At 48.6% G+C, this 27,719-nt stretch overlaps 1 protein-coding gene across 2 annotated transcripts in view; it reads right to left on the bottom strand.

Annotated features, from left to right (window-relative positions):
- Positions 1 to 24,109, bottom strand: part of Dtx4 (deltex E3 ubiquitin ligase 4) — a 34,541-nt gene extending 10,432 nt beyond the window's left edge. Inside the window, exons 1-7 of one of the 2 annotated variants that reach the window (XM_052761426.1) lie at positions 23,995 to 24,109; positions 14,048 to 14,771; positions 8,805 to 8,866; positions 7,523 to 7,684; positions 5,332 to 5,393; positions 4,279 to 4,431; positions 963 to 1,124 (exon numbers count right to left, since the gene is read on the bottom strand). In XM_052761426.1, the coding sequence (XP_052617386.1) occupies positions 963 to 1,124; positions 4,279 to 4,431; positions 5,332 to 5,393; positions 7,523 to 7,684; positions 8,805 to 8,866; positions 14,048 to 14,664 (1,218 nt within the window). In that variant the 5' untranslated portion in view covers positions 14,665 to 14,771; positions 23,995 to 24,109. Of the gene's footprint in view, positions 1 to 962; positions 1,125 to 4,278; positions 4,432 to 5,331; positions 5,394 to 7,522; positions 7,685 to 8,804; positions 8,867 to 14,047; positions 14,772 to 22,911; positions 23,223 to 23,994 lie in introns of those variants that run through there. The other variant, XM_052761425.1, reaches the window with a different exon arrangement.
- Positions 24,110 to 27,719: the final 3,610 nt, after the last annotated feature.

Below are 27,719 nucleotides of genomic sequence, written 5' to 3'. Positions count from 1 at the left end.
TATCACACTTCTCTGTTTTATTTCCTCGTAACTTGCTATTGTATGGAAGTGCTCTGTCATTTATTTGCTTATCATCCTCCGGCCCGGTGGGGCCTTCAGGGATCAAAGACTGAGCCAGTTCCAACACTAGTTTCACCAGAACCCAACACACACCTGGGCAGAGCCCACATGCAAACATCTGTCAGACAAAGGACAGCAGGAAGACACAGGTGGGGGTGAGAGAGGGTGAGCTATCCAACGTTTGCTAAGGGATGAGTCCAGTGTGCTCCCGAGGACACCTAGGAAAGGCGCCACCGTAGGAGCGAAGGGCTACACTGCACTTACTCACGGGATTATTATTCATAACGTTCCTGAGGGCTGACTGTCTTTCAGAAACCAGAGAGGAAAGAAATGCCACCAAAGACAAAGCCAAGCATAACCATCCATTTTTTTTTAAATGCAAATAACTGACCAAGAATTTCTGCCTCCAGGAAATTATCCTACAGACATGGTCACAGGTGTACTAGGTTATCAGTGATAACATTATCTGCTCCAGCCAAAGATTACAACCTCAACAGACAGCTAATGGAGGTGTTGAATTAAATTATATATATATATTATATATATATATTATATATATGCTAGATTATTATACAGACATAAGAAAGAATGAGGACATTCTATATGAAAAAAAAGCTAAGGTCCATATTGTGAGCTGAAAAGGGCAGAGTGTGAAACAATGTGCCTAAGTGTAGCTCTTTGTGCAGAAATGGGAGGGGAGGATGCAGTGTGCACTGAGTATATACAAGGAATGCTGGAAGGATACAGAAAAATTAGAACAATGGTAGTGAAGGGGGAGAACCAGGGGAGTGAGACACATGATGGGGACAGGATGGGAAGGAGGCTTTTTCTAAAGTATAACATTTTACCCACAAACATTCAAAGTTGAAATAATAAACGTCATCATCCAAGGGTGGGCTCACCTGAATGCCAGGTGGGATACTGTAGATAATCCGGATGGTCTTGCAATCTGGGTGGCCAGGCAAGGAGTGGGGGATGAGGTGGTACTCCATCTTCCCCGGAGGCTGGGTGCCTGTCTTGACACCATAAATGGTCTTACATGTTGGACACTGTAAACTCCCATCCTAAGGAAACAAATTTCAAGACAGCCAGATTAGGAAACTACTGTGGTCATGACCTTTCCCTCAGCCCCCTAAAGCACCAGAGACCAAGGTCTCGAGACAAAACTCACCCAATGGATAACAGACCTGAAACCCTCTCAAGCTACTTAAGCCATTGAGGCTTTCTCTAAAACAGCAGGAAGAAAATGACACAAGTAGCTGAGGCGCACAGATGAGACACCCCTGTCCTTGAGAGGAAGCGCTAACTAGGGCAGGAAGCTAGACAGGGAACTGCGATTTAACTAATACCCACGTGGGCGGAACACACAGTAACTGCTCCAGAGCAACAGCTGCCCAGCCGCGGAGCCCCAGACTCACCCAGGGAACTTGCTAAAATTAAAGACCTCCAGGCCCCACGTCAGGCCTGCTGAGTCAGACCTGGGAGCCCGAGAAGTGCAGAGTCCGGAGTGTGAACTCTAAAGTAAAGCTCCCTAGATGTGAGTCCCAGCTCACTGATGAGCTTCTGGAGAGTGACTGGATAAGGAGGACTCAAACCTCAACAGTAGATGAAGTTACCATGGGTGGAGTGACGTGACGGCAGCCAGGAGGTGCGAAGGACAGGAAGAAACAGAGGCGACAGAGGTGGGGAGGGGAAAGGCGGGCAGGCACAGAGGCTCCATGATATACCCACACAGGGCTTGCCCTCAGGGATGGACTTCCTCCACTCGCCTCTCATGTGCTTGTTGCCATGGTTTGCCTCATCATAAGCCCACACCAATGAACTCTGTCAACCACAGACTATACCCCTGAAGTGATGAGCCAAAACCAAACAAACAACAAAAACCAACCCATTCCTTCCTTTTCTGTTCTTTTCTCACATGTTTGTCATAGACATGAAAACGGACTTGAATGTGGGCTGTGGAGACAGTAACGCAAACAGTTGTAGTTTCACAGGAGGAGCTGGCGAAGCATCACCTGCTAGGGCTGATTATAACCTGCAAGAGGTCCCAGACAGCGAAGGAAATTCTCAGGTTCAGAGAAAAGAAGCACGCATGGGCAGCAAGCACATGTATGCAGAATGAGATGCTGCTCAGCTGGGACCAGCAGACAGACACCTGGAAGCTTTGTAAGAAGGAGAGGAGACCCTCTTAGGGCTATTCAGGCATGTTTCCAGCCAAGCTTGGCTGGTTTGAAATAACAGCTCATGTTCATAGTCACCGCTCTCTGAAACCAGGGCCCTGCTTTTTCCACTAGCCTTAATTTGCTTCAGGACCTGGGGCAAATGAGTCCATTCTCTCTCATGTTTTTCTTCGATGTGCTTAAGAGAATTGAAAAACGCTTCAAAGTACTGTTGAAAGGGAGAACAAAGAACAGTGGCTTGAGAAACATGTTTGGAGCCCTACAGACACATACGTGGAGCTACCGGGCAGTCTTGAAGCGTTAGCATTTCAGCCCTTTGTAAAGATGAAAGAGGGAAATGAGAGCCATAATAAAAAGGAGATACCATTTTGAGTAACAACAGTTATAACATCTGTGATGTAGCCATTGGTCTGGAAGGATGGCGCAGAAGGTAAGTAGTCTGTTTACAAGCATTGAGTTTGATCCCTAGAATGCCAGAAGTGATGGCATGCACTTGTAACCCTGGTGCCTGAGAGATGGAGACAGGAGGATCCCTGGCACTTGGTGGCCAGCCACCCTAGCCTAATTTGTGAGCTATGAGACATCCTTGTCTCAAAAGAGGTAGGTAGTGTTCAAGACGTAACACCAGAGGTTGCCCTCCAGCCTCCTCATGTGCATGTACAAACAGGAACACACACACACACACACACACACACACACACACACACACACACACACACACACACACACGGGGATGGGGGGAGGAGCAGCAGCTACTGTTTCATCTCTACTTTGGAAATGGAAAGTGAAATCTTGAAGAGGTTGTGAGTCATTCAGCTCCTAAGCCAAGATTTCCACACAGGTGTGTTTCCTGTCATGCCTCCCCCACTCTTCCCCACTACACCAGACATAAGGAGCAGTCCCTAAAGCCCAGACATGTTCTTGGGTAAGAAGCTGAGAGACATCATGGAAATCTGAGACTTGGATACAAAGTGAGCTGAGTCCAGAGACATGAGTGGTACTCAGACTCACGGAGAAGAGGGTGAAGGTGGTTCCAGACATGGGCAAGAACGCAAGTCAGTGACTTTGAAAAGCCCAGCTACTGAAAAGGGAAACACCCAGATTTCTGACACCAACTACAATGAGGGCACCCTATGTCACTTAATGGAGAGAGGCCTCGTCTCAGTCTCCAATAGTTGATGCTAGGGGCAGGGATCACCAGGTACTTTGATAATGCCTTTGCAGGGACAATCAAAGGTGTTTGGACTTGTCCAGAGAAGATGAATTTCAACTTCAGCCACTGGCATGAAGAATGAAGCTATTGAGAACCCACTTACAGTATCATGAATGAACAAATGCTCACTATGTCCACAGCACTGTGATGAAGGCCTCCTTCCCTGATGGGAATCCACTTCACTTAGCGGTGGACCATTTCCCTCAGAACCTTCGTGGACAAAGCTCACCGCTGCTAGACCACCATACATACCCAAACTAGAGATGAGGGGAACCTGGCCCAAAGGGAAAATGAAGACAGATTTTGCAATGTGGGGGCTAACTAATCCTGAAAACAGCGAAAATGCTCATTCCTGATGCGCGCTGATGTGAAGGTTAATCCCGACTGTCAACCTGATGGGATTTAGATTTACCACGGAAACATGTCTGTGAGGGAGTGTCTAGATTGGGCTGCAGCAATCTAAATGTGGGCAGCCCACTCTATGGGCTGAAGTCCTGAACTAAATAAAAAAGAGGATGTGAGCTGAGCACCAGTGCTCATCACTCTCAGCCTCCTATCTCCGTATGGATATGACCAGCTACTTCAAGCTCCTTCCACCGCCATGACTTCCCCACCATGACAGGCTGTCTTAAACTGTGAGCCAAACCCAACCCTTAATTCTTTAAATGGCTTCTGCCAGTAGTCTGCCACAGCAATAGGCAGAGTAGCACACATGCCTGGAGTACCGGTTACATGCTCCAAAGCATTTTGTGGGAGAACAAGGACACCGAGGAACAAGCCGTGGCTGACCACCGCAGGCCCGTCTCCCGCCCCAGGGACACTAACCTTGTTCCCATTGTTGTACATGGCCACCAGGCAGTAGATGTGGTAGATGTGGCCACACCTGGACAGCTTCCCCACCAGGTCAGGCTTGACTGTAGGCTGCGGGCCCTTGTAGCCAGAGGGGGCTGTGAGACGTTCCATACAGATGGTACAGTCCTGGTAGACGAAGAACAGAGAGGGATCAACTCTCACCCAGCCAGGGCAGCCAGGGCATGAAATGTTCCTCCTGCACCATGGCAGGCATCCGAGGAGTGGTTCACCCCTCTTCTAGAAAGTCCACACATCAGGGGTGCTGTGTTTGGGGGGATTCTAAATATAGTGCTGTCTTGCTTTACACAGCGGAGAAATTCCTCAAATAATTCCCGTACATGCCAACCTGGACTCACTGACTATATTATACTCTTGATGCGACATTGCCTTTGCTTGGAGTCTTCCAGTTGCTTGTCAACAGATACCATGGCAAGCTTTGCTTATGCTGCACATCTGTAAAGGTATTGTATTTCAGATGTGTTAGAGGGGACTTGTATCTAAATAAATCTATGGCCTGTTTCCCAGCCTCATCACTGTGGACATTGTGGTAAGGTAATTCTTTGCTGTGGATACTGCTCCAGGCCTTATGAGGTGCTCAGAAGTGTCTCTGGTGTTTACCCACTAGATGTTAGTAGCACACTCCCTAGGCAATCACCACAACCCAGAGAATCCCCACACAAGGCCCCATCTTCCTTCAGGGGCAAATCATTTCAGATGAGAATCGCTGATCCGTATCAAATCCTTTCTAAAGGGAGTTCACACGGCTTTGGCACACTGTTTCGCTTAAATTCAGACAAGCATGGAAGGTAGCTTAGAATCATTTAGAATTCTGCTAAATAGGGCAAGTTGAACCATGACTGCAGCTTGAAACCTTGAGCCTTGAAGGGAAGGCATCAGCTAAATCTGCTCTGTGCCAGTCAGGACTTAGAAAGCATCACCTGCCACATCCTGCAGAACATGGAGACAGAGGACAGACACACTTGGTGATGGAGAAAGTGAACCTTACCCTGTATCTCCTGAACTCACCTCTTCTGGGGGATGCCGGACCTTCTGCAGATATTTCTTTAGCACTTCCTCTGGGGTTTTACCTATGGAGACAAGACAGTCACCATGTCACTGAGGCAGAGGAGATGGGATCAACCAGCCTTGCCATCCTATGTGTCAGAGAGGAAAGTGAGAAGCAAGTTCAAAGAGAAAAGGGGCTGGGAGGCAGCTGAGTCAGGAAAGCGCTTGCCTTGCAAGAACAAGGACCTAAGATGGATTCCCAGAAACTAAGTGAAAAGCCAGTGCAGTGGGGCATGCTTCTAATTCCAGAGATAGGGAACTGAAGACTGGCAGATCTCTGGGGTCTGCTGACAGCAACTCTCGAGTAACTGGCAAGCCCCAAGCAAATGAGATCCTGTCTCAAAAAACAAGGTAGACGGCATCTAAGGAACGATGCTGAGGATGACCTTTGGGGTTTCCACGTGCAGACTTACATGCGCGCGCACACACACACACACACACACACACACACACACACACACACACACACACGAGAAAAGGAGGTCAAATTATATGGCAATGATTTAAGGGGCATGAATGAGAACAGAGGTTCTCCCAGATCAATCACAGTGGCCTGAGGAAGGATGAGATGCTCCTGTCTGCCTTGACCTCTTCCAGCCCACTCTCTGACATGTCTGCCTATTTCAGCAAACCTGCATTTTAACTGAGATAAACTGAGTTTCTCCTCCTGATAATCAAAGAGCCTAGACTTGCCTAAACGATCCCTTGAGAAAATAGAAATGAAAACACTTTGCCCCGCTCCACAAACACCAGTCGGTCGGTCAGTCTGCATTCCTTTCACAACTCGTTAAGCCCTAGCTCAGCTTTGTGACATGGTGTCACAGTCAAATTATTTTTATGGGAAAGCAGGAAGTTGTGACCCCCCGTTTCAGGACAATCCTCCCTGGCTTTAGATAAAGCTGCTGCTGCCAGCAGATGCAGTCCAGCAGTGGGGAAAGGGGAAGGCTGTGGGAAGCATCCTAAGAGCCAGAGGAATCAAGGATCTTCCGGAGTTGGATCCTTGGGAAGTAAGCTAACCCGAAGGCATAGGATAGGTTCACATGGGTTTACAAGAACCCACAGAGCTTAAAAAGACCCATGGAATCTTGGGCCACTCCCCTGACTTCTCCAAGCTATTTTCTTACCCATAAAATAAGGACGCATTGATAGTACCTACCGCAGTGGGTGCTTTGATTACTAATTAGCTGATGGATGTACAGCCCGATCGCACTCTGCCAGATAAGGAGACAGTATGTGCTATTAATAGTGCCAGGAAGAGGGCAGAAGTCTAAACCCCTGCCTGACCCACTGGGCGAAGAACAAGGCATGCGAGTTCACTGAAGCAGGGAAATTGAAATAGACAGGAAAAGTAGGACAAGGGTTTGAGGAAGTTTAGCGGACAACAGCCAAACGGCGGAGATGCAGCCCCTCCCTCCTAATGTCCCGCTTCTCTCGAAAGAATCAGGCTTCTATTAATTGAGAGCCTATTACCTATTGCCAGACCCTGGGCTAAGTGCTACACACATACACTCTGACTCCAATTTCATGAGACGTTTGTAAGATGAAGGCTGGGGAGGAAGCAGCAGGTCATTTCATAACCAACAGCAGCTAGCAGGGTGATCAGCCACAGAACCTGCCAACCCAGAGTCTCTGGGGTCAAGGGAGGCACCTTTCCCTTAGTCGCTGGATGATGGACAGGTATACAGAGAGTTCATGGGGCCAGAGGTCCAGAGAGACCTAAGACCGTGCTGGCTTTCCAGTCGCCATGGGCACATTCCAGGATCTACCTGCTGCTGGTCACGGGCATTACAAAGACGGGAGAGCAGAAGCTGCACCCAACTCGCACGTGACAAAGTCAGGACTTCTTGGTTCACGGCGTCTCTTCTGACACCAGTTCTGTTTCTCTCCTGACACACTGTCCTTGCACAGCACTTAACACTTTGATGCCTCTGCCACCGTAGGCTTGCGTGTTTATGTGTTTCCAGGTAGTTCTTTCTGACCTACACCCAAACCACTTTGGTAGACTCATCAAAATCTATGAGTGAGGCCTGCTTAGCAGCCGGGGAAGTGACAGCCCAGGGGGGTAAGCCACGGCTTTGACCTTGGTGCAGGCAGAGCCGGGGCTGGAGGCCCAGCCTTTCACTCCAGAGATCTAATCAGAAGAGGCCTGTACCTTTCTTGGCCTGTTTTTTGGTGGTCTTGCGGCTTGTGTTGGACACCCCTGGGATGGACTTTATTTCACTCTTGCTGACAGGGGGTGGGTGGAGGACCAACTTTGGTGGCCGAGTGAGGCATACAGGCAATCCCGCTGCACTCATGAGGATCCCGGTGATTCCTGGAAGGGGCAGGGCAGGGGTGAGGAAGGGCTGAAGAATGTGCTCCCAAGATTCCCTCCCTCCCATTTGCCCACTCTCCTCCTCTCCACAGACAGTTCTCATAATTCATGCATTCTCTTAACACACATATATGCAGTGGCATGCTTGGGTGCAGGGGTGGATGAAGGCCCGAAGACAGCTCTGTAAGTTGTTCCTCAGAAGCTAACTACCTCACTTAAACCACCCCCCCCCCCACCCCACACACACACACAAAAAATACCCTGGTAATTAAACGTACTTTTGCTCTAACTCTTACCCTGTTAACTCCTTCTCCCTTTATCTAAAAGTCTCTGTTCCACATTCATGTCTTTCTGTTCTGTGAATCATTAATTTTGACCAGGGGCTTGTGTATGACCATGGGTATGGAGGAGCCGTTAAGAGCTTGGTGGGGCCCATAACTGAAGGCAAGGTCTCTTCCTCCTCTCAGAATCTACCAGTAGCTATCAGTTCAATAGGGACATACAGGGCCCTCTGAGGCCCCTCCCAGTCCATGCCTGACCAATGACAAAGCCATTCTTCTCTAGGCCCGGGGCAGGCAGCCACAGCCAATGTAAGATCAGGATGAAACTGTAGTATACTGACAAGGTGGAATTTTACAGCCCTTATCCCTATCTTTCCCATCTTACATTCTTCTCACCCCCTCTTCCATGATGTTCCTTGAACCTTAGAGGGTCAGCTTGTGTTTTGAGTCAAGGTTTCAGTGGCCTGGACCTCACCAGGAAACTGGTGGCCAGAAACCTCCAGGAATCTGCCTATCTCTGCCTCTCCAGCAGTGGGATTATACGCAGCCATCACTATTCCCAAATTGTTTTTCTTTTCCTTTTTAAACAGGGATTCTGGGATAGAACTTTTGCCGTCATGCTTGCCTGTCAAACCCTTTATTACCTGAGCTATCTCCCAAGCCCCATGACATGCTCTGCTTTTAGCACCACCCCAAATCTTCCTGTTCAACTCCTAAGATCTCATTTTCTTCAGTTAGCACCCACATTCTCTCCTCTTTGTAAGCAAGTGTTCCTCAGCTAGTCCATGACTGATTTTTTTCAGCCTAAGCTAGTCCAGCCCAGGTTAGTTAGTTCTTACCTGCCAAGGCAGGGTTGACAGGGCTGGACCCATTCAAGTTTTTCACAGGCACAGTGGGGACCCTGTGGAAGGAAAGGGCACATATAATATGGCTTTGACAAACAGAATAAAATGAACCCGTGTTTAAACCTACCAACGTGCAGTAGGTTCTTAACACATCAGTGGGAGGGAAGAGGTTCAAAACTGAACTCAGGTCAGAACACCCTCCACTCAGAACCTCAGAGTGCAGAATGGATCCAGTCAAAGCAAGGGCTCCTGGCCCTGCAGGATCCGCCAGTACCTCCGCCCTGATTTCCTTAGTCCACTGCCAGGCTCTTCTCAGCGCTTTTTTACTCTGTGCTCTTGCTGGTCCTAGCACCTGCCAGTCATGCTCCCGCCTAAGCCCCTTTATAAATGTTGCTTCTTCTACCTAAGACGTTCTTCCAAGTCACTGCCCATTTCCACCTACACTCCCTTAGTGTTGGCTAAAACACAGATCTTTAGCCAAGATCAGAGTCATAACCCTTTCCCACAAATTCATGCACCACAGGAATCTGCATCCCCCCAGCACCCCGCCCCCCCCTCCCCAAGCTTCTCAGAATGGAGATGTTGCAATCCCTGGTCCAGTACTTGGAAACCACTGCTTGAACAGCTGTCACTTCTCCTTGTCCCAGAAACTTATAAACACAAGTCGAATCTCCTCCCCTCCCTGTCCTCCCCATCTCTGGAGAGGAGCCCACACAGCTGCCTGGGAAAGGCGAGGCCGCCCACAGCGAAAGCACCGACAGAGAAAATACAGGACACGTAGAGATGGGACTTGTGCCATTCCAGGCTTCTTCCAACCAGGCTTCCACAGCTGGCTTGGAGAAGCCAGTGGGGCTAGTGATAGATGCCTGGGAGCTAGGCAGCCTGAGAATCCAGCTGGGCTAGGGCTGTGCTGGGAAGTCAGGAGTCAATATTTATTTATTTATCTATTTGAAAAGAACTTGTTTAACCCATGTTGGGACAATTATGCTTAATGTTGGGGGTGTAGCTGTGAACATGACACCCCATGGCTCTTACTCTATGATTCACAGAACTCAGATCTGGCTAGGGGGTGACCATAACTGCCCACAACAGATAAACCCACCCAGTCCTCCCAACAATCTATGTAAGAGGTACCATTGTCAATCTCACTGTATAGGTAACAGCGTTGGGGCACACAGAGGTTAGGACAAGGCCAAGATTGCAACTAAGAGTCCAACACAGTATCCGGCTCCAGGGTCCTTCCACTGTGCCTCCCATGATGCCAAGCTCTCCACTGCCCCATGCTGTAACGAATAAAGCCACCATTAGGACAGAAGAGAGACCCAAGAACCAGGTCTCTCTGTCCCACACAGGCCCAGTATGATGCGACTCCTCTCTTGCCTTGATCACAGAAGCCATGAAGCTCATAAAAGGATGTTATGTTTATCTATCTGGCCAAACCAAAAGGCTACTTTTCTTTCTGAACTGCTCCCTGAATAAAGCAAGACCGGATGTGGGCAGGGAAAAAGATGTCATTATTAAATAAGAGTCACCAGACCAAGGAAAAAGGAACAGTCTTGATTCCGGGTTCTGTAAATGACCAAACACTGCAAATAATATGAAGTCGGCCAACTGCCTCAATGGTGTGGGGCTAGAACGTGTCCCCTTGGCAATTTCCCATAAAACTACTTGAGAGGAAGGTGACTCAGAGGCCCTGGACCTCCTCCAGGGCAGTTTCACCTTCCAGACTCTACCTGAAAAGGTTTGAAGAGTCTGCCTCCCGTGGTATGTTCCCTGGCTTCCCCCAGGGGGACAGCATGAGCAGAGCCTTGCACCTGCCCCTTCACCATCTCCACAGCCCCCACTTCAGCTGATAAAATACTGTGATCTGAGTGACAAAGGCCACCTTTGTTCCCACAAACTGGACTGGCAGGTTTCCACATGCTATCTGGTCAACCAGGAAATACTCCAACCCTCAGAGCAGCCCAAGAATTGTGGGGTGTGGGAGTCTAGAGAGACATAGGGGAAGTCCGCTTTTGAAACCCCTGAACACTTAGGAAGATTGGGGTCAACTGGTTGGACCACCCTGCCCCTGTGTGTCCGGAAGGGGGCCATGTGGTCTCTCGTCTGTGGGCAGCAGTGAAACTCAGTGCAGTCCAGGGCTGTGTGCTTTACCAAACACCAAACATGGAGGGAGAAATGCAAAGTGCCTGCCCCATCTGTACTCAGCCTGCTTTTGCCTTTGGCAGCGCTGGCCAGCTCCTCTGTATTCTGTGATCACATCTGCCTGCCTTTACCCCAGCTGTAAACAAGACCTGATAAATGTCTGCTCCCGTGGGGTCCCTGTGAGGCTGTAGCATCTAGGTCAAGTAGTTGGTAAACAGCAGAGCCTTGTGCAAATTTGGGCAACTGTTTACACTTTTATTTTCCAATTGTCGAAGGACTTGATTCCTGCCACTTCCTGCTTTAATAATCCAGTTTTCTCACATTCTTGAGCACAGGGTATCAGGTATAAAGGGCAGAGTTGAAAGCCCAGCAGTGCTCGGGACTGTGAGCAGGCAACACCTGCCTACCCTTCCCCCACAGTTCCAGGTTAAAATGAAAACCCCAGAAAATCTGTCCTCTGCCCTTGGGGCCTCAGCCATCTGAGCATGAGCCCCTCCTTCTAGGAAACAGCAGTCCAATCACAAGCCTGCCTCTCACATCCTCCAAGCAACTCAGCCAAAGCCTTTGGACCCAGTCATGTGCTGGCCAATCAGAAGACAGCCCTTCCCCCATCCTCTTGGGCTGTTACCAGTTATGGGAGGGTCGAAGTTTCTATTTCCATTGATAAAATAAAACTGAGGAGAGAGGGGAGCTAACACAGTAAAGGGAAGGGGCCTGAATGGGGGGGGATATCCTTGCAGACCCCATGGTAAGAAAGCTGGTGTTTCTGAGTTATTCACCAACCCAGGAAGCCTCATGAAGGACAATGGCCTTGTCTCTAAGGCAACCAACAACCATGCCTAGCTGGAGGTACAGAAACCTGGACTCTGGGGGGAGAGGGGTGATTGCTGCCCTGCACAGACCTCCCTACCCCTTTTAAGAACCTCCTGCTTGTGTCTCTGAATAATTCACTGCATCTTTTGTTCCCTGCCAAGACTTTCTGTTCATCCCACATTGCCTGATCTTCCTTTTTTTTTTTCTTTTCCTGTGGGAAAGTTGCCTGAAGAGGTCACGGGCAGAGAGGATGGGACTGGCTGTGTAATGACAGAAGGTTGATGGTGGTGCCAGACAAAGGGGTGACACACGCTCATTAGTGGCCAAGAAAAGCTGGAAGAGATGGCAGAGGGGTGTGGGAGGTGGGAAAAGGTGAGAAGAAAGGGCTGGAAGACAGAGAGAGGTGGGAGGGGCCTCCCTTTCAGGAAGACAGAGCAAAAGCGACTCATTTCTATAGCCCCTTTGAAAGTGTACAGCCCCACTCCTTCGTCCAGCTTAGGAGAGGAATAAAGGAAAGAAATGAAGCCTGTTGACTTCCTGGGACTCACTGCAGTTCAAGGGGCATCTGTCTCCGTGATGGCACAGGGTCACTGGGGCATTTATCAAAGGGGACAGAAATGAGGTGTAAATTGGATCAGTTCAGCTTTGTCTTCAGTGCAGTAACAACGCAAGTGTATAACCGTTAGATACATCATCATCTGTAGCTAACACCCACTGGATGCCATGTAGTCTCCAAATTGAAGGCCTCACTGAACCCGCGTGGCAGCCCTAGAACTGAAGTACTATTATAATGCCACTCAACAGCTAAGAACACTGAAGACAGAGGATGCAAAACTCACTCCAAGTGGCACAGCAAGGAACTTGGGTTCAAGCCCAGCAATGAAGGGCTCCTCTTGTGTGCCAGCAATCACCCTGGAACTCTGCTAGAGCACCTAGAACTCTACTGTGATCCAGGGTAGAGGCACAGAGGAACAGCAGGATCCAGGCACTTCTTCCCCTGTCCCATACTTCACCATGGAGGAAGTCATGAGCGTACCCATGCCTCTGACTTGCATTATAAGCTGCCTTCACCGTCACTGAGGCTTTAGTCAAAACAATGATGGAACAGTGGACAAAATCTTGTGTCCCAACTTCTCGGCACCACATGAGCTGGGTGACCCTCCAAGGAAAGAAAAATCTTAGCAAAGTGCCCATCCCTAAAATACATCAGCGAAATCAATGGGATAACATGGACAAGCACATCTGGGACTTGTCAAGGAGTCAACTCTATCCGTGGAGGTTTTTACTGTGTTCCCATGAGCAGGTTGTAAACTTGGAATCGTCATTTGACACACAAGGACACTGACCCTTGCAAAGATCCTAGGGCTTACACAAATGAGAGGCAGGAACAGAGGCTCTTCCAGCCTAGTGCTCCCCCTCCAGCTGCATCCCTTCTTTCATTTCCTTTCCCGTGCTAAGATGTTTGCAGACCCAGCTGTGCATCTACGGCACTGCCTCGGGGCAGCCTAGGTTTTCAGTCTAGGGACCCATTCCAGCTCTAACGCCATCTCAACCATTTGGGCCACAGGGCAGCAGCAGGGCCAGACCGCTGGGGACAAAAGGAGGGCAGTTGGGGTTGACAAGAAGCCAGCATGTCAGGCAAAGGCTGCAGGGCCCGGGCACTCCTATTTGGTGGATGAGGGATATCAAGAATGTAAGAAACACTAATGTTACCTCCAACAGCACCAGCATGTCCTAAGAATGTTAAGATGGGGCATGGAAGAAGCAATCCATGCTTGGCACCTACTGTATGCCTGCACTGACATAAATGTCTGGTAGGGAATGGGTAAGACCGGACTCCTATAACATACCTGATTTTCTTTATCCGTGAAATGAGATAATGTCTCCAGAGTCATTTTAAAGATTATAAACGAGATGATAAAACCATTAAACCAGAACACAGTGGAAATTCAACCAATGCTGACTAAGACTTCCTAGGATGGCCATCTGTCCCCTCTTGGGTTGTAACATGGGTATGTCTGCAGCATTTGCTAATGATGAAGTCAGAGCTTCCTGTGTGGGTCTTGCCTCAGATCACATGCCAACTAAGAAGCAAAACCTCAATATATCCAGACCTCTTGGTACCCAATGTGAAATCCCTCCCGGTCCACACTCAGCTCAGCCTGAGAAGACTAGGTATGCCTGCCTTAGCCAGTTCCTCTAGCTGTCTGACCCAGAGGTGAGTCATGTGCTATCTCTGAGGTGGGTAAATGCTCTGTGGCAGCCATGGGAACACCTACCCCGAGGCAATCAGCACCCGGGACTGGGCAATGGCCAGTCGCTGCAGGTTGGACCGATTCAAAGTGGCCAGTGCCACCCTTCCAGTCTTCCTGTTGCTTCCTTGTGGGCTGGTGGGGGAGCCTACAGTCGCCCCAGCTGGTGTATTAGAGACTTGTCTCCGGATCACCTGTGATGGGGCAGACTTCCCTGGGCCCCGGATGGTGCCTGCGGTGTCTAGTGGCTTTGCCCCAGGGCCCGGGGGCGGGGGCAGCTTGCCCACTCCAGAGGGAGCCACGTTCTTGCGTGTTCCTGGAGGCTGAAGGGGCCCAGTGCTTCCATGGACCACAGCCGCCTTGACACTCATCACCAAAACACATTGTGGACAGGAGCAGGGGGGTGCAGGCGGGGAGGTGGCCGTTCCAGGACTGACTGGCCAGGACTGAGCCTTAGGCATAGTGCCTGTGACCATCGGGTAGATGAGGTCTAGTCGGCGGCGGACACGGCGCTGGCGTTGGGTTTGCCTGTTGATCTGGCCCATGGTGCTGAAGTCAATGATGTAGCTGAAGCCAATGGAAGTGAGGTCGATCCAGGGGTGCTGCTTCTCGTAGGCATGCTGGATGGTGATACCCACTTCCATGTCATAGGGCGTCCAGGAACCATTGTCATTCTCCCACTCCCACACCACACCCTTCCCAGGGGCTGAGGATGGGTCGTAGTAGTTGCGGCGAACTGGTCGTAGGGTCCCTGTCAAAGTAAGGCAGAGGAGGGGTCAGAGTTGGTAGAGAATACCACTGATTTGTATTAGATTCACAGGTAAACATAACAACAGTCCTACTGTGTGGTCAGCCCTGTGCTGCCTAGTAGGGTTTTGAGTAAGACTCATTCAGGGTCTACAACCTCTCCAGAGCAGAAGCAGATGAAGCCACATGGAGGGCATGGGAAGCATTGCCAAGCAGCAGAACACACCTCCAAACTCAGGGTTCAGATGTATTGATTTGCAGACCAATCAATTCACCTTCCAGCTAATAAGGATACTCCATCAACTCTTGCTCAGAGAAATGGGGTAACTACTCCCTGGACGTTTTGGTAAACAAACACTAAAGGTGATTATATAGTCAACGCATAGAAATTCACATGTCTGGTAACTCTCACTTGGCAGAGAAATGACCTCACACAGAGAAGTGCTCATAGGCCATCTCTGCCTCTCTGAACAGCCCTGCACTCAGGGCTATGGAGGAAAAGAACACAGAACCATCCAAGTCCAGAAGAAAAGAGGACAACTTTGCTTCCATCTAAAAGGCCAGAGGTTATGGCAATTAAGCTGACCATAGCTCTTTCGGAGCACATTAAGAAGAAGGAAGAATTGGGATGACGAGATGGCTCAGGGGGCAAGGGAACTTGATTCTAAACCTGATGACCCGAATTTGGTCCCAAGGACCCACACGGGGGAAGGAGAAAACCAACTCCCACAAGTTGCCCTCTGACCTCCACACACATGCCATGGCTCAACCCATCCTCTACCCTGCCAAAACAAATAAATGTAAAAAAAAAATTAAGATGAAAATGTGTTATTGGGAGATGGGGCATCATCTTGAGAGAACTCTCACCCATTTCCCACTATTAAGTCTTTTATCAGTAATAATAGCATTCTCAATGGTCACGAGAATCATTTCATAATTATCTAAGGTTTTCTTCCAAGAAACTCAACCCTTCTAAAGATAGCATCCTCTTCATTTTAATGGTCTCCCTGTGGGTTTGCAAGAGCCAGGGAGATAACAAGATAATGGGACAGCGCAGGTGACCCAGCAGGCCCACAAGAGATCTGGACTCCAGAATTGCTGCCTCTTTTTCCTCTACCCACCCTAGTCCCAAATTCTGTCTCCAACCAGGACTCATTTCATGGCATCAACATCAAGGCTCAAGGTTGAAGAGGGCTCTGAGCTGCTGGGGGTCCCTGCATCTGCCAGCTTAAGCTTTATATGAGGAAGTGGTGGGAAAAGGCTCCCCTTTCCTGGCCTCTGACCCGCCCCCTCCCCCAACCCAGAGGGAGACACCATGACTGGGACAGAATCCCATTCAAGGGGAAAAGAAAGGAACAATGGTTATTCAGGACTTTGCCAGGGTCATAACCTACTCCCCACCCCATCTCCAAGCCCCTTAATAACCCAAAACATCAACATTCAGAGGCACAAGGGAGAAGCAGAACAATTCTCTATTCAGTGCCAGGACCTCTGTTGGGGGCCCTGGGGTATCAGGACGGAGGGGGGAAGTGCCCGGGTTAGCCTCCATTTCCTTCCTCAGCAGCAGTCTGGGGAACAAAGCCCAGGGTCCACGGAGGAGGTTCCATCCCTTCCTGCAGTGGGAGGAAGCCTTCTTTCCTCCTCTCTTAGGTCTCTGCATAGCTGTAACAGGTGAATTTGAAGATTGAATGGAGAATCCAGTATAAAACTACAAATAGGAACCTGTCACACAGCAAGTGATTATGATTGTAGTTCATCCTTGGGATGTTATAGGAAAAGTGTAGTTAGAGGACACAGCCCGTGTGTGTGTGTGTGTGTGTGTGTGTGTGTGTGTGTGTGTGTGTGTGTGTGTGTGTGTGTGTGTGTGTGTGTGTACAGGGGGGAGATACGGAGGAAGAGAAAAAAATACATCACCCCAGAATATTTGCACAGTCTTTACTCTTGGTTGCTCACAGATACCCATTCTATACAATTTCCATGGCAATCCTATAAAACACCTTTTGCAGATAAGAAAATTAAGTTCAGAGAGTTTTCATGGCACTTTTGAAAATTCCCTCTAGGGAATAGGGGCAATGCACTTGATCAGTGCTTACAACTGTACTTACAAGACATTTTTGTTTGTTTGAGCAACTGGTTTTTAGACAGTAAAGTTAGTGATCCTGGAAAAATTTGAACAGTCTCTGAACTCTCTAGACCATGTCCTGGCTCCATAACACGTTCCTAGTTTATCTTCTCCTATCCTTTGCATTTTCCACTATTTCTGTCAAGTCCAGAACCCCTTAATTCTCAAGTATTCCTAACTATATTTCACATCTCCACACCACAACCTTATCACTTACAACTCCTTGTCATTTTCACTTACTGAAATTCTCTTTTGGGTTCTTAGGCCACTTGTTCACCCATTTTTGAAATGTTTTAGTCCCAGCCTCACTCACCCCCCAGGAAGTTTTAGGTGCAGAACTGGACTGACGGTTTTTAGATGTCTAAGCTTACCCTCCTTTTAGGTGCTGAGTGGGGGCAGGGATACAGCTGTGTGGCTCTTTGTATTCCACTCCCCAACGCAATGTCCGGCAGTTATAAAAGCACCATAAACTGTGCCATGATTGATTGAACAGTCTGGCTGCTATCATATTTTTCTCATTGATCGCATATTGCTCAGCATCCCATTAGTTGCTATGGAGAACATAAAACTCTTAAGCCGAGTGCAGTCTCAAAAGGAGTTAGTGGGCAAATGTGTGAGTGGTTGTTTATGATGCAAAATGAGCCAAAGGACATCAAGGAAATGCAAGTTGTCGGGAAAATGACTAGACCCTTCTCTGCTTAAATCTTCCCAGAATTTTTTTCTTCGGCCAGGACCCAAATCCCCGGCCTCACCCACCTCCACAGCTCCTTCCCCCACACACTCTGCACACATTTCTTTCACAGTGGCCTCCAGTCTCTCCTGTTGCTATTCTCTGACTCTGGGACCCTTCACCATGCTAGGTCCCCCCTCCGAATTAACAGCACTGATCTCAATGTGCAGTTTGCACATTTATCTATGTGGCTAGTTAGAGGAGGACCTGCCTCCCTCCCTAGATCCTCAATCCGGTGACAGTAAGCGTAAACTGTTTACCCTAGCACTGTCCCATAGGCCTGACATTTATTGAGCCTGAGGGGGCGGGGGCCCAATTAATAGTGATTAATACCTGAAGTGGTGATGGTTTGCAGAACTTTTGAAGAAATAGATGATAAATAAGACTTGAAAGATAAAGAGAATTTCAATAGTCAAATAGAAAGAAAGGGCATCCCTTCAAGGGGGAACCATGTGAACAGGTAGGGTGGAGGAAACCTCAGAACTACTGGGAAAACATAAGGCACAGAGGACCAGCCTAGAGCTAGGGCATGGAAGGTCTGGAACACCAAGCTGTGATAGCATTGTTTTTGAGTAAGGAAGAGATGGTGAAGGGTTTTAAGTATAAGTGACAAGACCAAAGCTGCTCTCCTAATCAGTTCAGAGTGGCAGATGGATGTTAGATAAAGCAAAAAGAGAGGTGGGGAGACCCTACAGAGCGGACTAGGAAGGACTTGAGCATGGGCAGCTGGATTCTCTGAAAATGATGTTTCAAGGCCATTTGTTAACAACCCCCAGGGGCCCAGCAATGACCTCAAGACCCAAGAGCCTTGGTCTGGGAATCCAGTTCTCTTCATGCACATTAAAATTTCAACCAAGGGCTACACATTTTGCAATACTGGACATATTAGCCTCCCAGGCTCTCAATAAGAGAATGAGTCAAAGAATCCTGAGGATGACCAGGAGGAAACTGCAAAGTGGCAGCAAACAGAGGCATGCAAAGATGAGCTAGTCTTTTGGAGACAAAGTTATTGAATTTAGTTCAGCCCTACAGAGTAGTCATTAAAAATACACAACCTCAGCCAGGCGGTGGTGGCGCACGCCTTTAATCCCAGTACTCGGGAGGCAGAGGCAGGTGGATCTCTTGAGTTCGAGGCCAGCCTGGTCTCCAAAGCAAGTTCCAGGAAAGGCACAAAGCTACACAGAGAAACCCTGTCTCGAAAAAACCAACAAAACAAAACAAACAACAACAACAACAAAAAAAACCCACACACAACCTCAGAACCAAAAATTTGGGAGAAGAGAGAAGGTGAGATTGTATTTCTAGAGACTATTTGGAATAGTCTAGCCCTGGGCTATTCTAGAATCAGGACCATGGATTAGACAGTCTGGAGAAATTCCATCTTATACTATGGTGTGATGACCCAAGGAGAAGGTTTCCAATACGGCAGGCATAGAGAATGTTCACAAACCAAAGAGGAAGGAAGAGAAGGAAAAATGGCTTTCTCCCAGCTACCCAGACACCAGCACCCAAAAGCATCAAAAAAGTTTTGTCTTTTGGGAACTAGAAGACAGTGCTCCGGGCATGGGCCGAGGTCTCTGACGTGTAACCCAGACCTGTGTTTTTATAGTCTACGCTGTCAGATCCTCACCCCCTACCAGCACGACTTCACCTCACCCTCAGTGTAGAAAGCTCCATGAGGGTAAATGCTTGGATGTTCTATTCCCGATAGGCCCCACACACCTGCCACTGCACATGAAGTCAGTCCACAATGTTCACAAATGCAGGAAGCAGACATGGGACACTCCATTGGACTTTTAGCTCAGTCACTGACAAAGTAACTTGAACTCCTGACCAATTTAAGTTCTTTCAGCTCGTTCCTTTTTCTATAAAATGGGAATAATTAGTCTTCGTATAATCCTTATGAAAATTGAGTAAGACACCTGTGAACTTGCTTGGCATGTCACAGACACATCTCCTCTATACTGAAGCATCCACATGGTAATCACAATGTCTGACTCCTCATTTCCTGTGCCCACACGAGGTAGGAAGGAATAGGAGAGATTTTGTCAACTCGTGTAATCCCACTCACTCCACTGGACCCTTTACATTGAAGATAAAAAAAAGAGACAGGCTAGTACTGAAAACGCTGAGCTGGAAACACTTTACTCTTGCATCCATCTATTTTCCCGAGCATCACTGTTGGTGCAGGGGGTCCAGATCATGCACCTACAGATGCCTATGCTGGAAAAGAAAGGGATCCGAAGGCTTCTCTGCAGTCTACAAAGGAAAAGACCTGAACCGTTATGGGAAGGCCTCACTGCAAAGGAAAAGGAAAATGACAGTGGAGGACTTTGGATGGAGAGGCTCCACTAAGGCACACAGACTAACCCCGAACCTCCCCACTCCGTACCTTCTTTAATAGTCTCCAGCCCAAATGCCCAGAGAAAAGTAGCCTAGAATGCAAATCAGCTCCTATCTGCAAAATCTGGGGAAGGAGAACCCAGGGCAAACAGAAGCAGGCAGATGGGTGTCTGCAACCTCCCAGCCATCTCCCTGGAGACAGTCTGGATGCAGTCAAGAGCTCTGAGGAATGGAGAGACCAAGCTCCCTAGGTATCCAGGCATACAACTCTGAAAAGAGAAAGCTCTCATGTCAAATGCCTATAAAACAAGACAACCAAAGAGAGAGGAATTGCTTCTAGGCAGGGAACTTCCAGCTTGTCTGTCTCTATAGGGATTTTTTTTTTCTGGTTCCCAGCTTTACAGTGTGGCTTGGGGACAGTGAGTAATTTAATTAAACATTGCTGGGGCTTGGCTGAGGTTGCCTGGGAGCTGGTGGCTTAAAGTTCCTACCACGTCACAGTCTCATCAATGGTCTATATTGAGAGGAACCGAGTTCTTGTCTGGACGAGGAAGGGAGCAGAAGGGGTCAGAGCTGACATGAAGGGACTCTAATCTGCATTGACAAGCTCCTTGGCAGGCCCAGCCTTTCTAGGAATTCAGCCTTATGTATGCCTTCAGCATCCCAGCCCAGCACTTGACATAAGAGAGAGGTGCCTAGGAAAGTGATCTTGATCCAGGAAAGAGGAGATGAAGCCAAAGCAGCGTGGATGTGACACCCACGAGGCAATCTTTAAAAGGATTCAGGCTGGAGGAGGAGGGCACGCCCGTAATCAATGCTTGCACTTGGGAGGCTAAGACAGGTAGTTGGCCAGTTTGAGGCCAGCCTGAAGCAAAGACCTAGATCATATTTTTAAAAAGGCTGAGGCAGAAGAAATAGTTCAGTGGCAGAGTTTTGCCGAGGATCATTGTTATTTCTCAGCCTCAGACATAAAACAGAAGACGCTCCAGTGCTGAGTGATCTGCTATAACCACTAGTAACCAATAGGTTACTGCCCGGAGAACAGCCGCCAGCAGACAGACCTTGGGAGGAGATACTGTCAATTCACTCCTGGTTCTCCAGAACTTCACTTTTGTCAAGAGCAATGTCTAGGTCATGACTGCTCCTAGTTCTACGTCCATCTTAAATAGCTCCAAATGCAGGTGAACCCTCTGACGTCCTAACAGTGGGGCAGGGGATGGGGGCTGCCCATTGCTAGAATGGCTCTCCATATGCTGCGCAGACTTAGTCTGAAATAGAAGAGCTAAACTTGCTGTTTTATTTTGAGCAGGCCTGGAACTCCCTGTCAGGTGGTCTGCTGATCCCACCTCCACAGCTCAGCTGCTTCCTCCACACACACATGCTCGCCCTCCATCTGAGGCCTCGCTCGCTCACTCGCTCCACTCCTTACTTCCACATGCTGTATTCAAATGCACAACAGCATCTTATATTCCTAATCTCAGGCCACGTTTCATTCTCTTCCCCCACTTCTCTTCATTTCTCTTTATTCTCTTCCTCTCAGCTCCTCCTCCCTGCTTTCTCCATCAAGGCTCAAGCCCGACAGATGCTAAAACTTCTGGAATTTTTTTTCCCCCCCAAAAAAAGTTTTCCCCCATTGGCCAGGGTCATACAGTTCTTGGCAAAGCGGTTGTTCAGAGTTATGACTACAGATTACAAGAGGAAGGAATAGACTTCTTTCCCATGACAATTCCAATTAGCACGCAGGATGTGAGGGTTTTCCTAGGCCGTTCAGAGGACCTGTCCAGCAGCTGTTCCCTGGGCCACAGGGCCCTCCTCTTCATACCCTCTTGCCCCTCCCCACCACACCTGCTTCTCCGGGCTCTGCAGTTACACCCTTGGGAAAGGCCAGCCAGAATTCCAGAAATGACCCCCAACTGAAAAGATTACTCTCTGGAGACACAAACTTATCCCAGGTCACCTGTTAAACTTGAACACACTGGACCCAGAGGAGAGGGCAACTGCTTTCCTCCTCCCTCCAGGGGCTCCCAGGCCACGCTCTAACCTCTGCAGCTCCATTCCTGGCTAGGATCTAGAAGGGCTGCACAGCTGGGAGGTCTGGAGTGGTCCTGCTGGCAACTTGGTTTTTATGTAAAGACAAGAAGAGTTCAGTGCCTGGGGAGGCCGCAGTGACCCTTGTGTGCTACTTTAAGAAAAAACCTGGGGACAGTTTCTTCTTAGCCTTCCTCCTCCTCCCTCCCTCCTCCTCCATGGACAAAAGGGAGCAGCTTCCTTGGCAGGCATTCCAGAGCCCTGTCCTTCCCCCTCCTCTCTCCATCTGCTCTGGCCTGTTGCTTCAGTGCTTGGAGGATACAAGTAGAGGCATCTGTGGATGTCACCACATCCAGGGTGTTCCTGCCCTGGAACCCCTGGCTCCATTCTCTCTTCCCAGTAATGTTCCTGCACTTCCACACACTAGACTGACTGTAATTAAGCCAGGGGAATCCCTCTGCTCCCCAAGTCTTATACCCAGGAGCAGGCAGTGGGAAAGCTGAGTCCACAGAAGAGAGCCAGAGACAGTAAGGTTAAAAGGGACATGTGGTAGCCCCAAGGGTGCTTGAGACAAAGCAGGGTCAGCCAAGGTGTGAGTAGCCAAGGGGCTCCACAATATCTTGCTTGCTAAGCATTGCTTGGGGGCTGCAAAGTCCTAGAGTTCTTGCACAAAGAGCTACTAGGGGCAGAAAGGGGGTCTCCTGCTGCTAGGCTGCAGATGGGTTTGCACAGTCAAGACACTTGGATCAACTACTTGGAAGGACATTTATTTGGAGGTGGTCATGGGATCCTGAGAGGACCTAGGGAAGGGAAGCACCTGCCCTCAGCACTGATCCCTGACACCAGTAAGAGAAACTGCCCACGACCCACGACCACGAGGGCGGTAGCACCCGCGATAGACAAGGGATGTGGGCGGCTCACCCGTGTCTTGGCGGAACTGGTTCATGGACTGCAGGTCGATGATGTAGGGCGCCAGCCGGCTGTCCACCTGGCCCAGTACCACGCTGCCCCCGGCTCGGGGACCCGCGCGCACCACCGCCTCGATGTGGTGACTCACGGCCGGGCTGTAGGGACGCCAGCGGCCGTGCTCGTTCAGCCATTCCCACACCACCACGGCCGAGGCCAGGAGCATGGCGAGCCCGGGGCCGTGGCGCGGCGCTGCCCGCCTCCCGGGCCCGGCCTCCTGCGCTTCCTCCGGCGCCGCCGCCTCCGGGCCTGGACCGCGCCCCCGGCCCCGCGCCCCGCCGCCGCGGGCAGCCTCAGCTGCGGCCCATGGGGGAGTCCGCAGCCGCACAGGCACCGGGACGCGGACCCCGGGGCCGCCCGCCTCCGACCGCGTGCCGCCGGGCTCCGCCGCTGCTGCCGCTGCTCCGAAGGGTCCAGCGGCTTCATGCAAAGGCCCGGCCCTGCGCACTCGCCGCCCCGCCTTGCAAAGCCACCCGGGGGCGCGCGGCCCGAGCGACGCTGCACCCGCCTCGCACCAGTTGCGCCTGGGGCTCCGCGGGCGCCCGCGTGGATCGCGCCGCACGGTCACGCCCTCCGCCCTCTCTCGGTGCGGAGCGGAGCGACCGCGGGGGCACAGCTCCCCCTCCCTGTGGCTCCGCTCAGTGGTTTCCAGAAGGAGTCGCCCCTCCCCGGCAGTGCGCCAGGGCGAGCTCGCGCCCGCGGACGCTTCCCTAGTCCCCGGGTGCCGAGAGCACGCGCGCCATCCCGACCCCAGCGGCCACGGCCGGGCCTTAACTTTGCAGTCTCTTTAAAAATGGAACTTTTGTCTGTCTTTCTGTTTTCAGCGCAGAGCCGGCCGTGTCCGCGGTGCGAGCTCCGAGGCTCGCATTTCTCTCCGGCTCGCGCACGCACGGACACACTCACACTCGCGCGCACACACACACACACAAACACACACACCACACACACACACACACACACACACACACACACACACACACACACACACACACGCATGCACGAACAACCCCACGCCCTCCTCGTTCTGCCTGCTATTACCTCATCCTCGCCTGCATCCTTCCTTAGCTGTCCGTCAAGGATGCAGAAGCCACGCCCCCTGGCCGCTCGCAGCAGAGCTCTAACGTTTCCACGCCCCCTGCTGGTCGGAAACCTCATGTGCAGGTCAAAGGCCACACACCGGTGACCACTGCGTTTATTTAAGCTGCCTATGCAGAGAGCGGAGAAGTTCTTGTCTGGCCATTATTCGAGTTAGAAGGCACTGACTAAACTGGTTCATCCTGCAGTGTCTCTGAGTAAAACCATGAGAGAGCAGAACAAACACAAGCTAGACTCGCTTACGTTGATCATTAACGGCTAAAGAAGAAAATATTTTGAAGTGCATTCTCACTAACGGGGTTTGAAGTCTGGATTGCACATTATTGCTGGGCATGGAATGTCACGCTTGTCACTGTGGCACTTGAGAGGCTGAGGCAAGAAGATGAGAATTTCAGGCCACATATCCAGACCAGGTCTCAAAAAAAAAAAAAAAACACATTACATTTTTAAGAGAATTACGTATGAACCTTGTCAGGGAACACACACTTCGTTTCTCTGTGGGTAAAACCACACATACAATGAATTCATTCTGATAAAGTGAAGACTGAATTTGGAATAATTTTATATTGGTAGTGAGATTATGAATCTTTTTTAGAATAGCTTTTTCAGAGTTTCATATGCTCTTTTTACGTTTGAGGAGACAAGCAGAAAACTGCTCCTGAGCAGATAAACTAGGAATTCCAGGGTGGAGCAAGCTTAATCTAGGCAAGGGGTGGGTATTAAGAAATATTCAACTGGCTGCTTGAAAGACAAACAGGAAGAAATAGACTTCTACTTCCTGTGTCCACGCTAGTTTTGCACTTACTCCTCTTGTGTCTGCCATGCTAACACGGCAGGGTATTATAGTAGAATTTAAATGAATAATCACACAGGAGAGCATTTGCAGCCTCGGTAATTTGCTAGAGGGAGAGAATATACAGGTAAATTTACATCAGTAATTAGTTGTTAATATTAATTGTTATCTAGGTTAACAGTATCTAGAGTCACTCAGGAGAAAAGCTTCCCAGCATGCCTGGGAGGACTTACCTAGAATCTATTAAATACAGTGGGAAGACCCACCGTAACTGTAGACAGCACCATCCCAGGGGCTGCAGTTCTGAGTAAAAGGAAGAATGAGAGCTGAGGGCCAGTATCCATCACCTTTTCCCTTCCCTGTCACAGTTTACCCTTGAACTATGAGCCCAACAGTAGAGCTTCCGCCATTCTTTCAGATATTTTATCATAGAAACAAGCAACTGATATGCATTTAAAAAGCCATGCTAACTTATAGTTCATAAAACCAATTTTCAAACAATAATTTCTTTGTGTTGTTGTTTTATTCATTTGTGTTTTGCCATGAGTTTTGGATGCCCTGGGAACTGGAGTTACAGACAGTTGTGAGCTGCCATGTGGGTACTGGGAGTTGAATCTGGATCCTCTGGAAGAGCAGTCAGTGCTCTTAACCACTGAGCCATCTCTCAAGCCCTCAAATACTAACTTCTAATTTTAAGTCAATAATATGGATACGTCAATATCTTAAAAATACTTCAAAGATATCCCAATTTCAGCTAATCTGGCCACAAACCCCTAAAATTCAAACAACGTCTCACTTGAATGTCCAAACTGTCTATCTATCTATCTATCTATCTATCTATCTATCTATCTATCTGTCTATCTATCTATCAATGAAATTGTGTCTTATTGCCATAAGTGGTATAAAACTCCTTAAGCAAATGACATACTCAATATGTAATTTGGAGTTATATGGTGGTTATAATGAAATCTCTCCGAGGTTTAATGGAATGAAACCAGGTTAGAATGGTTCAATTTGGTGATGCTTTTTACAATGCATTGTTCCCACAAGTTTCAGTAAAGATACACTTCTCTTTTTCCATGGAGTATTCATAGCAAACGTCACCTTTTCCCCCGTCATCCATCACTGTGTAATAAACCACTCTGAAATGAGTGACTAAAAACAGCAGCAAGCGTTTCCTTCACACCAAATCTGCAACTCAGGGGAGGCTTCTGAGGACACTTAGTCTGGCTCACACTGAGTTAGCTCCAGGCAGCTGGGAGTCAGATGGCTGGGACTGGAGTCGTCTAGGCTTGCTTACTCACAGACTGTCATCTGATTACTCACATAGAGCTTTCGAAGCTCTAGAGCTTAAGCAATGCCCATGGCATCCTCACTGCAAAGAAGCTGGGTTCCAGCTATGTGAGACCCCGGATAAAAAGCCAGATAGAAGCTGAATTACCCACTTGTTATTTAAATTTTGTTTGAAAATCATTGTAAATCACCTTTGGTTGAAAAGACAGAGAGATTCCATGTATCCCCTTTCCCCTTATTATCAAATTATAAATATCCAAATGCTTACAAAATTATGATATACATTATTACTGATATCCACACAATTAAAATACAGAAGTTATTCCATGATTCTTTATTGGTCTATCCTTGTGTTATACACTGTACGTTTTATGTTTTGCACACAATATGCAGCACATCCCTCATGCTGTACTTCTTCCAAGTTGCAGTGTTCAAACCACATCCACTGTCATCCTGTCTGTGACTGTCACCAACAAACTACACTTTCCGTGTGTATGATCTTGTGATTTTAAAAAAGATTTCATTTTATTAATTTTAATTATGTGTAGAGGTGTGTGTGTGTGTGTGTGTGTGTGTGTGTGTGTGTGTGTGTGTGTGTGTGAGTGCAGGTGCCCAAAAAGTCTAGAGGCATTTGATCCCCAGAAGCTGGAGTTATAGACAGTTGTGAGCCTCCTGACAGGTGCTGGAAACCAACGCAGGTCCTCTGAAAGAGCATCAGCTACCATTAGCCACTGAGTCAGCTCTCTAGCCTCTGGTTTTGTGTTTTAAAAATGTTATGTAAATGGAAACTTGAGTGCCTAGTCTTTGAGGGGCTGGATTTTTACACTAAGCTCAATTCTCTAAAGATTTCTTTGAGTTATGTGTATCAGTTATGCGCCGTTTCATTGCCAAATACTGTTCAATGGTATCAGTATGTCAGTTTATTTTTCTGTTTATTCATGCAAGAACTTGTGAATTGTTTCTAGTTTGGGCTATTATGAATAAAACTTCTTTGAACATTCTCATAGATGATTTTGAGTGAACATTAAACTCCATTTCTCTGTGGTAAATATTCAGGATTATAATTCGCAAGGTAATAAGGTAGTTGCACTGTTCATATATTTTTTTAACACTGTCAGTTTTCCATTTTGTACTTCCTCTTAACAACTAATTTATAATGCCTCTACATGCTCACAAGTATCATTTAATGCTAGTGTATTTTGTTTTAGCCTTTATGATAGGTGTGCAACTTCTGCAACCTCTCCCCGTGTGTGTTTAATAGTAGGGATATTTAACAGCTCCCTGAGTGACTATTTACCATCTGTATAGTCTCTTTGATGAGATGTCTGTTCATGTTTTTGGCCCTTTTTTCTTTGCTTTTTACTGTTGAAGTCCTAGAGCTTTAGAAAACGTTCTAGATTTGAAAAAACCATCAGATACATGGCTTGAAAGTACTTATCAAACTGTAACTTATCTTCCACATTCTTTATGGAGTCTTTCCCAAAGTGAAAGTATTGCTTAGATTTTCAGCACTATGCTGAATCCAGCGGTGATAATGGGCACTCCTGCCTTGTTCTTAATCTTACAGTGGTATTAGCTGGTC

Source organism: Peromyscus californicus, unplaced genomic scaffold, assembly GCF_007827085.1.
Source record: "Peromyscus californicus insignis strain IS unplaced genomic scaffold, ASM782708v3 Scaffold_4__1_contigs__length_199733344, whole genome shotgun sequence".
Lineage (NCBI taxonomy): Eukaryota > Metazoa > Chordata > Mammalia > Rodentia > Cricetidae > Peromyscus > Peromyscus californicus.
This window is presented reverse-complemented; position numbering and strand designations above follow the sequence as displayed.